This window comes from Hippocampus bargibanti, linkage group LG03 (assembly GCF_051943395.1).
Source record: "Hippocampus bargibanti isolate YZ-2025 linkage group LG03, ASM5194339v1, whole genome shotgun sequence".
Taxonomy (NCBI): Eukaryota; Metazoa; Chordata; class Actinopteri; order Syngnathiformes; family Syngnathidae; genus Hippocampus; species Hippocampus bargibanti.
Window position 1 is genome coordinate 12,421,709 of NC_142736.1, and position 10,000 is coordinate 12,431,708.

The window sequence follows — 10,000 nt, forward strand, 5'->3', positions numbered from 1 at the left end:
AGCACTCAATTTCAGTGGAACCTTTAATGTTGAAGCTCCTTAAAGCTCCTTATGAGTTCAACTTTGGAATCAGAAAAAGCAAAATGTTTGGGAGAAAGTTACCTCTAAACTTGAATCAATAAAATGACGTTGCAAAGAATAGCAGTCGCGGAAAAACATGGTGGGCAGTGACTGTGGCTACCCTACTGGCCACACTATATACATAGGGGACGATTTTGATACTTCCACATTGACGCAATATGAGGAGATCCCATCATATACATTTTTTACAACTGTATGTTTAAAAAATGAATGTACAATCGATCTGAATCCAATCTCGAAAATATGTGTTTTCAGTGAAAAATATTCAATTCTTAAAATCAATGTCAAATGATTACTTTCACACTCACAAAACAAGCAAACATAGCAGTAATACATTCAGGAATAAATCAAAGTAAAAAGCAACATTTAGACTTGTGAAAATTTAAGAGACATTTGTGCCATTGTGCTTTGATTACTTTTATATGCTCTTTACTTAGATTTGTTCCAGCTTGATTGTGAATGTGATGGGGACAGTTCTGGGTATGTGTGCATTTTATTTCATGGAAAAAATGAGAGATCTGCAAACAATCACCTCTGTGAAATAATTTCAGGGTATGCCCATGTATACAAGAGTAAGGAATTGAGTGTTATTACATTAGTTGACATTGCACTTGGGCACAGCACATTATATAATATATACTATTATACACATAAGTGACCGTTAATAACAATGCATGTGAAATGTATCAAGCCTATTTTTAGATTAGATTAGATTAGCCTTTTTTAGTGTCACACTTGAGAAATTTACATTTCACAGCAGCAAAGGGATGAAAGGAAGAGGGAAGGAAAGGAAGAAGTAGAAAAACAATATACAAACAATAACAAACAATAACAATATACTTTGGCGGTGTTTTCATGTATTGATATGCCCGTAAACAAGGTTCTCACAATGCCTATTTTGGATGTCAACATTTCTGTCATGAAACTGAATATATGGATTTTGATCGCTGGATTTCTGTTGGGAAAAGTGTTTGGAATGGGCTCTGAAAATTCGTTTGGGCTAGGGATGCAACTCAGTAACTAGCTTTTTGGCGTCTTTGACAGACCACCTCCCAAACTTGATGCTTCCAGATACTGTACAGCAGGGGTGCTCATTACGTCGATTGCGGAGGTAGTACTGGTCGATCGCAGCGTGACAGTAAAAAAAACATTTGTCAGCCTATCAAACGTCCCGTCACTTGATTGACATACAGGGCAACCATTCAGATGACAACTGAATTTTTACCGTTAGGTCGCCGTGCATGCGTAAACAACGGCGCTAAACGCAGCAAAATTTACAAGCTAGTCAGCGAATTACCTCCGATTTTAAGCCCTTGCTAAAACATATGGTGATCAAAATGAGTGAGAAACCGGGACCAAGTAAGGGGGCAAAACATATTACTTTCATACGGAATGGGAAAATGCGGAGCGCCATTTTCGGACTGTTCATGGAAAATACGACATTGACTTCATGCCGAAAAGGCAGCTGAGAAAGAGAACGGTGGACGAACTAAAATCCCAGTTGTCCGGACAGCGGTCATTTTTCACTCAACATATACTTCAAAAGCGAAAGTCGCCACCGAAGCATAGTTCCCTGTGAGTCACACCATCGTTAAAAACAATAAGTCCTTCCAAGACGGAGAGATGGTAAAAGAAGCATTCGTTGAAGCAGCTGACTCCTTGTTCAGAGACTTGGACAGTTCTGTAACTTACTCACACAGGAAAAGTACCCCAACTTGAGGAAATGTGCTACCTCCTTGACTGCATTATTCGCTCCACTTATTTATGTGAGTCAGCCTTTTCCTACATGAAGATCATTAAGTCCAAATACCGTTCCACCATGAATGATGAACATTTGGAAATGTGCTTGAGGCTGGCTGTCAGCAGCTACTGTCCGGACTATGCATCCCTGGCTGATTCAATTCAGTGCAAGTCATCAAAGTAAACTCAGGTAATTACAAAAAATGTTAATACAGTAAAGTCTCGTTATATCGATATTCAAGGGAGTCCGAAAAAATATCGATATAACCGGGACTATCGATATATCCGATCCTGCGCCGAACTGCATTAAACAAAAGCCGCCAAAAGAGGGCAGCCAAGCGCCATATAAGAAACGGAGCTGGCCATTAGCTCCCTTTTTTTTGGGTGAGAGATGTTCCCCCAATGTTGCCTCAAAATGGCACATATAATTCTTTAATGATTGTAAACATGTATGCTTTAATCTTCAGAACTACAGTGTATTTGAAACATATACATAACTGGATGTGTAACAAGAAAGCATATTATCCGAATCTGAAGCCATTGTTTGGATTCACAAGCAATGCAAGACGTCTTGGCGTGAAGTCATTTTTATTTGCATTTGAATAAAAAGTGACATCGGCTGTCCTTTAATACACAGTGTGGAATGTTAATAATTTTCAAAATCATCGGGCTTCAGCAGACAAAACAAGAAACATTGTTGCAAAAAACGATTGCATTCATATACAGTACAGTGGGCATGTACATAACACAACAGGGAAACTGCAACGCTTACATCTTACTGTATTATGTATACAATTTAAAAAAGTCATCAATCTTCTTCTGCTTCCCATTTTTACCTTTTAACACAAACACTTCAATCTCGTCTGCTACACACGAGCTAGCGTCTGAAAATGAAAATGGCTCTGCTACACGGGTGCTGGGCACGTAACCAAGTCACCTGACCAAGTCGACCAATGGCCCGACTGATGGCGTGACACGTAACCAAGACACGTGACCAAGTTAACCAATGGCGCGACCGATGGCGTGTCACGTGACAAAGTCACACGGCCAAGTCGACCAATAGCGCGACCGATGGCGGCTCATGTGACCAAGTCGACCAATGGCGCGACCGATGGCGGCTTACGTAACAAGACACGTGACCAAGTTGACCAATGGCGCGACGGATATATCGATATAAACAACAAAAATGGCCGGCGGGGGATGAAAAGGAGCACCGTAATAACCGGATTATCGTAATAACCGGGTATTGTACTAAACGGTACTAATTATACATAAAAAGACTAGAAATGTGCAAGCACGTTCACGCGACGGCGCATGGCTCTGCGTGGACGTCCAACTGCCAGGCGCAGAATGGCACCCCGTACGGCCGTATGGGACCAGGTCTCGGCCGGACGCCGACGTGGGCGTGAACTGCCCGGCTCCGGGGGAACGAGACCAGTCCAGAGCCGCTCCGGGATCCAGCAGTGAGTGGGGTCTCGGACTGACGTTGACGCGGACGTTGCACGGCTCGTCGTGGATGAGACTCAATTCGTCATGCACGACGACAGCGTGGCTGGACGTGGGCGTGCAATGCCAGTCACCCAGTTTCACCCTGGACGGCCACCTGGAAGGAGGTCTCGGCCGGACGTTTACGTGGACGTTGCGGCTCGTCAAGTGACGCAATTCAAACTTGACGAGGCTTGCGCTAACGTGGACGTAGCATTGCCAGGCACAGGGTGGAAATGAGACGGGTCCGATGTACCTGCGGGATCCGATGGTTGGCCGATTCATTCTGTCACGGTTTGCGAGGTGGTGAGGAAATGAAAATAGTATCGTAATAAGCGGTACTATCGATATAACCGATATCGATATAACGAGACTTTACTGTAGTTATTTATTATATTATGTATATGTAGTTATTATGTGTGTTGTGCAATATTGGCTTATTCAGTTATGCAAGGTACATCAACATACATTGTACATACAAAGAATCCTTAAAACATTGGAAAATAATTATGTTTTGCATTTTTGTTGTGGGTAGATCATTTTGACTTGGTAGTTTTTATAAGCTCGTATGCTGAAAAAGTGTGAGCACCCCTGCTGTACAGGCTATAATAGTTTGAGAATTATCATTGTTGTGAATGTTTAGCTAGAGCAAAATACTTAGTTTTAGTTTAGGTTTAAGTGATTTTTGTGTTTGTTTGTTTGTTCCCCCGCCCCCACCCCCCCGAAGAGCAAGATTAAAAATAAAAAGTTAAGTGCAACAAAGGGTAATCTATAATTCCAAAATCACCCTACCTTTTCTGGACATTATGTGCAGCAATCTTGAACTAACAGTAGTTCAAATAAATCCCAAAAGCTCACCTATGACTACAATATGAATTAAAATTAAAACAAGGAACAGTGTTGGTGTAATTATACAACATACTTTGCTTGAGTGAACGCTGGCGCGTGTGGCTGCCGCTGCTCACCCGCGGAAAAAATATCCTGTGACTGTAAAGTGTCCTTGAGAGTTTTGAAAGGCGCTTATGAATGAAATGTATTATTATTATTATTATTAAAAATTCTGATTGTGTGGAGTTGACTGATGATTTGGTAGTAGCTTGTTCAGTTGTATTGAAATAACCAACTTTTTTCTACAAGTTTTACCCCCCTTTTTGTTGCTTCATTCTTGTGGGAATGTGTTTATAAGAGAACTGGATTTGAGAAGAGGTGGGGTCAAGAGCATGTTGTCCTAAGACTTGTACATAAAATGGATATACAGAGTACATAACTTTCTAGAATTTTTTGTTCGACCAGAGAGGGTTATTGTATTATGACTGTGAAACTTCTTTCATGTTCTGCCGAGAATCACTCAAACAGAAAATGAGCAACATGAGAACATTCCAGAAAGTCAAACTCTGGCCTGTTAGACCTCGGTCAATTTTCCAACAAAAAGAGAGACATGGAACAAAGTTTTAAAAAAAACAGTACTGTCAAAGTCCAGGTGAGCGGAGCACTTGAGTGTATAAATGTGAAGATGAAAGAGAAATTAAATCTTGGGGGGAAAGCTCCCATCTGACTGTAAGAAGCAGACAGTTCAGTTGCAAAAAAAGTAGGACAAAACAAGAAAAAAGGATATATCACACCGCAAGATCATTAATTATCAACATACTGCATTTTTTTGGGTGTAAATCAACCTGAACTACTGGTTGCCGTTTTATTTATGAGGCACCATTCGGGATAAACAATAATCATTGATGAAAAATTATTTTCTTACAGGGGAGATGGAACTGCAGTCAAACTCTGGCAGCCTCGCCCAGTTTCTCTCACACAATGAAATTCCTGTTGAGTATCACTGCCCACCTGTTTGTCCGTTTGCCAGACCATTTTATGAAAAGAAAACAAACAGAAGAAATCACATGGATGTGGGAAAATTGAAGACACCTAATCCGCTTGAAACATCACAGAAAGTCTAAGTGAGCTTTTTCTCAAAAACAACATACAGAACGCACAACAAATTGGTCAATGACTAGTTTTCAAATCTGAAGTCAAGAATAATGACTGTTATTGTGGTTTACATACGACAATTTGACATCGGAAGTGTCACATCTCGTTGCCATCCGGGGCGCGCCCCGCCCCTCCTATCACCTCCTCCGCCAATCTTGGGAGACGGCCCCTCCAATCATCATTCACCTGGGTTCCCACAGCTGATTGTCATTCACTGATTGTGCCTTCTGCCTATATCTGTCTGTCGCTCACTACCGTCTCCGTCTGAGTATTTTTGGTCATTGCCGTTTCCACTTCCGTGTTGCCAGGTCTGCTGTCATTTAGTTATCTTCCTCCACTCTTCCCTGTTTGTTATTATTTGATGCATGTTCCAGTAAAGACTCTTGATCCATCCAAGCCTGTCACGCCGTGTATTTCGGGTCCTTCCCTATCGCCAAGATTCCGTCGCTCGAGTTCTGCCTCTTTGCACTCGAGCGTCGTAACACAATACTCCGACCACCCATGGACCCCGCCGGCGATGACAGGTACTTTGCCGCCCTTGTGCAAGAGGCGGAGCGTTCGAGCCAGCTGGCCCAGGCGATTGAGGAAATGCGCTACGCCACTTCCTCGCTGGCTCAACGCCTCAAGGAGATGGAAACATGCATCGCCACCCTCACTGTTCCTTCCCCCCCGCCCGTGGGCAGGTGCACTCCCCCGCTACCCCAACCCTCACGCTACGCAGGCGAAACCGAGCGCTGCGCTCAATTCCTCATGCAGTGTGCGCTCGTGTTTGAACAACATCCTGACGCCTACGTTAGCGATGAGGCTAAGGTAGCCTTCATCACCAGCCCGCTCGCGGGTGAAGCCGAAACATGGGTGCTGGCGGTACGAGAGTCCCGACCGGAGCTGTGCGCCTCGTATCAGGACTTAGTGGCCGAGATACGCCGGGTGTTTCACCATCCGGTGACGGAGGTCGAGGCGGAAGGGAGAATCCTCGACTGCGTCCAAGGGGCCCGTTCGGCCGCAGAATACTCCGTCGCTTTCCGGATCCAGGCCGCTGGCAGCGGCTACGGCGACCGAGCGTTGAGGGGGGTGTTTCGTCGCGGCTTGAATTCCGACCTAAAGGACGAGTTGGCTACCCGCGACACCGGCACCACCTTCGACGACCTCGTCGAGATTGTCATCGGCTTGGATCATCGTCTCCGAGAGCGGCGAAAGGAGCTGAGCGACCGACGGCCCGAGGAACCCCGAAGCCGACCTCGGTCGACCACACCCGGCAGCGACCGCGCGCAGCCCCAGGAGGGACTCCCCGAACCTATGGTGATAGGAGGGGGAGACGACCGCGCCAACCCGAGGGCTCGTCGCACCCGAGGCTCCCAGCCTAGGACCCACGGCCAATGTAAGTCCCCGCCGAAACGGCGTCCGTGGGGAGCTAAGTCCACTACACGAGTCACACGGTTGGAGCTGGAAAGTTAACTATTTGGCCCCTCCAGCTCCCAAAGAGTGCGGGCACTAGTGGACTCGGGGGCCGACGGGTGCATCATCGACCCCCACTTGGCCGACCTATTGGGCTGCCAACTTATAGATCTCCTTCCCCCTAAGGAGATTATTAGCCCGGGTCACCCACCTCACGGCCCCACTTAAGCTCCGAGTGGCAGGCAACCATGTGGAGCACCGCCAATTTTTTGTTATGCCCTCCCGGAACGCGCCATTGGTCTTGGGTCTCCCCTGGCTCAAGGCCCATGACCCATCCATTTCTTGGGAGGGCCCCACCATTCAGGGCTGGAGCCCCTACTGCTACGCAAACTGCCTGCGGTCGGCTACGGCAGGGCGTAACCACTCCCGCGGTGGCCCGCCCGAGGCCATCTGCCTCAAAGGCGTGCCACAGTGCTACCACGACCTGCGGGAGGTGTTCAGCAAAGACAACGCCCAATCCCTGCCGCCCCACCGACCGTATGACTGTGCTATTGACTTGCAGCCAGGGGCTCCATTACCGGACTCCAGACTTTACCACATTTCACAACCGGAACGGGAAGCCCTGAGCACTTACATAGACTCCTCTCTAGCGGCGGGACTCATTCGCCCGTCGCGTTCCCCGCTGGGCGCAGGGTTTTTCTTTATCGACAAGAAGGACGGATCCCTGCGCCCATGCGTTGACTACCGGGGCCTGAACGACATCACCATCCGCAACAAATACCCTCTCCCCCTCATGGATTCGGCCTTCGCGCCCCTTCAGTCCGCCACCATTTTTTCAAAATTAGACCTTCGTAGCGCCTACCATTTGGTCCGTATCCGTGAGGGGGATGAATGGAAAACAGCCTTCAAGACACCTTTAGGGCACTTTGAATACCTGGTGATGCCGTTCGGGCTCACGAACGCACCTGCCGTATTCCAGAATTTGATAAATGATGTGCTCAGGGACTTCCTCAATGTTTTTGTTTTTGTTTACCTTGATGACATTCTTATTTTTTCTCGCTCTGCAGAAGAACACCGGCAACACGTCCGACGGGTCCTGGCGCGGCTCCTGCAAAACCGGCTCTATGTGAAGGCAGAGAAGTGTGACTTCCATGTCCGCTCTCTGTCGTTCCTGGGGTTTGTTGTGGAGCAGGGGCAGCTCAGGGCCGACCCCGCCAAAACCAAAGCGATGGTGGAATGGCCGATCCCAAAGACGCGCAAGCAGCTTCAGCGGTTTTTGGGGTTTGCCAACTTCTACCGCCGCTTCATTCGCGGGTATAGTCAGAAGGCACTCCCCCTCACTAACCTCACGTCCACCAAGCTCCCTTTCAGGTGGACTCCCGATGCTGAGGGGGCTTTCAACCGCCTCCGTCTTGCCTTCACCAACCCCCCTGTTCTGCGTCATCCCGACCCGGAGCTCCCGTTCACGGTCGAGGTTGACGCATCCGAGTCCGGAGTAGGGGCCGTCCTTTCCCAGCGCTCTCCCACCGACCAGAAGCTACGCCCATGCGCCTTCTTCTCCCGCCGGCTCAGCCCCGCCGAGGCCAATTATGACGTCGGCAACCGGGAACTGCTGGCGGTCGTCCTGGCCCTGCAGGAGTGGAGACACTGGCTTGAGGGAGCTAAACACCCCTTCACCGTCTACACGGATCACAAAAACCTGGCGGCCATCCGGTCGGCCAAGAGACTTAACTCACGGCAGGCCCGATGGTCACTCTTCCTTACCCGTTTTGACTTTTCTCTCACCTACTGCCCAGGGTCAGAGAACACCAAGCCCGACGCCCTATCCCGTATCCATGAGCCGGCAGAAAGGGAGGAGACTACCGCCAACATCCTGCCGGCCCAGCGCATCCTGGGCGCCCTGAGGTGGGAGGTTGAGAGAAAAGTCCAGCAAGCCCAGGGAACTACCACCATCCCCAGGGGCTGTCCCAAGGATCGCCTGTTCGCCCCCCCCCCCCCCCCTCTACGCACTGAGGTGCTTATCTGGGGGCACACATCTAAGATAGCCTGCCACCCGGGGGTCAACAGGACGATCCAACTCATCGCCCAATGGTTCTGGTGGCCGGGGTTTAGGAGGGACATCACCCTCTTCGTGAAGGCCTGCCCGACCTGCGCCCGTGGAAAGGCCTCCCACCAGCCCCCGGCCGGACTCCTCCAGCCCATCCGGTTCCGTCCAGACCCTGGTCCCACATCTCCGTCGACTTCGTGACAGGCCTTCCCCCCTCCCGTGGCAAGACGGTCGTCCTCACCGTAGTGGACCGATTCTCCAAGTCGGCCCACTTCGTTCCGTTAACCAGGTTGCCGTCCGCCACCGAGACGGCTCAACTCCTGGTTAACCATGTCGTCCGTCTCCACGGGATTCCGACGAACATCGTGTCGGACCGGGGACCGCAGTTCGTGTCCAAGGTATGGAAGCGTTTCTGTCGGTCCCTAGGGGCATCGGCGAGCCTGTCGTCTGGTTACCACCCCCAGACCAACGGACAGACGGAGAGGAAGAACCAGGACCTGGAGGCGGCCCTCCGGTGCGTGTGCCTCCACAACCCGGCGTCGTGGGCCCTGCACCTACCCTGGGTGGAGTACGCCCACAACTCCCTGGTCTCCACAGCCACAGGTCGGTCCCCATTCATGTCCGCCTGTGGCTATCAGCCGCCCTTGTTTCCCACACAGGAGGGCCAGGTGGAGGTCCCGTCTATCGATCATCACCTCAGACGGGCCCACAGAGTCTGGAAGGAGACCAGGGACGCCCTGTCACGCACCGCATCCCGGAACCGGCGGGTGGCAGACCGCCATCGGCAGCAAGCACCCAGCTACCAGGTTGGGCAGGAGGTCTGGCTATCCACGAAGGACCTTCGGCTGGCAGGGTCCTCGGCCAAGCTGGGCCCACGCTTCACGGGTCCCTTCCCCATCGAGGCCATCCTCAGCCCGGTCTCGGTGAGGCTCCGGCTCCCACCCACCATGCGGATCCACCCCGTTTTTCATGTTTCCCTCCTCAAGCCAGTGGAGACCAGCCCCTTAGCCCCCACGCCCGCCCCCCCACCTCCCCCCCGGATATTGGACGACGGACCAGTCTACACCGTGCGGGAGATACTGGACTCCAGGCGCAGGGGCAGAGGAGTGCAGTACCTGGTCGACTGGGAGGGCTATGGACCTGAGGAACGTCAATGGGTCCCACGTTCCTGGATCCTCGACCCATCCCTCACCCGGGCGTTCCATGCGGCTCACCCATCCAAACCTGGTGGGCCGCCGAGAGGCGTCCCTTGAGGGGGGGGCACTGTCA

At 50.2% G+C, this 10,000-nt stretch overlaps 2 protein-coding genes and 1 long non-coding RNA gene across 13 annotated transcripts in view; 2 read left to right on the forward strand and 1 right to left on the reverse strand.

Moving 5' to 3' along the window:
• Window positions 1–5,290, forward strand: part of LOC148900367 (uncharacterized) — a 32,794-nt gene extending 27,504 nt beyond the window's left edge. Inside the window, exon 4 of the long non-coding RNA XR_016114444.1 lies at window positions 5,062–5,290. This is a non-coding gene — a long non-coding RNA (uncharacterized LOC148900367). The remainder of the gene's footprint in view (window positions 1–5,061) is intronic.
• The window catches only part of tjp1a (tight junction protein 1a), a 127,880-nt gene that overhangs the window by 85,423 nt on the left and 32,457 nt on the right, over window positions 1–10,000 (reverse strand). The window lies entirely within an intron of this gene.
• Window positions 8,454–10,000, forward strand: part of LOC148900368 (uncharacterized) — a 1,981-nt gene continuing 434 nt past the window's right edge. Inside the window, exons 1-2 of the mRNA XM_088993230.1 lie at window positions 8,454–9,129; window positions 9,196–10,000. The exon at window positions 9,196–10,000 is cut by the window's right edge and continues 434 nt beyond it. Coding sequence (XP_088849356.1) covers window positions 9,349–9,984 — 636 coding nt within the window. The 5' untranslated portion in view covers window positions 8,454–9,129; window positions 9,196–9,348 and the 3' untranslated portion in view covers window positions 9,985–10,000. The remainder of the gene's footprint in view (window positions 9,130–9,195) is intronic.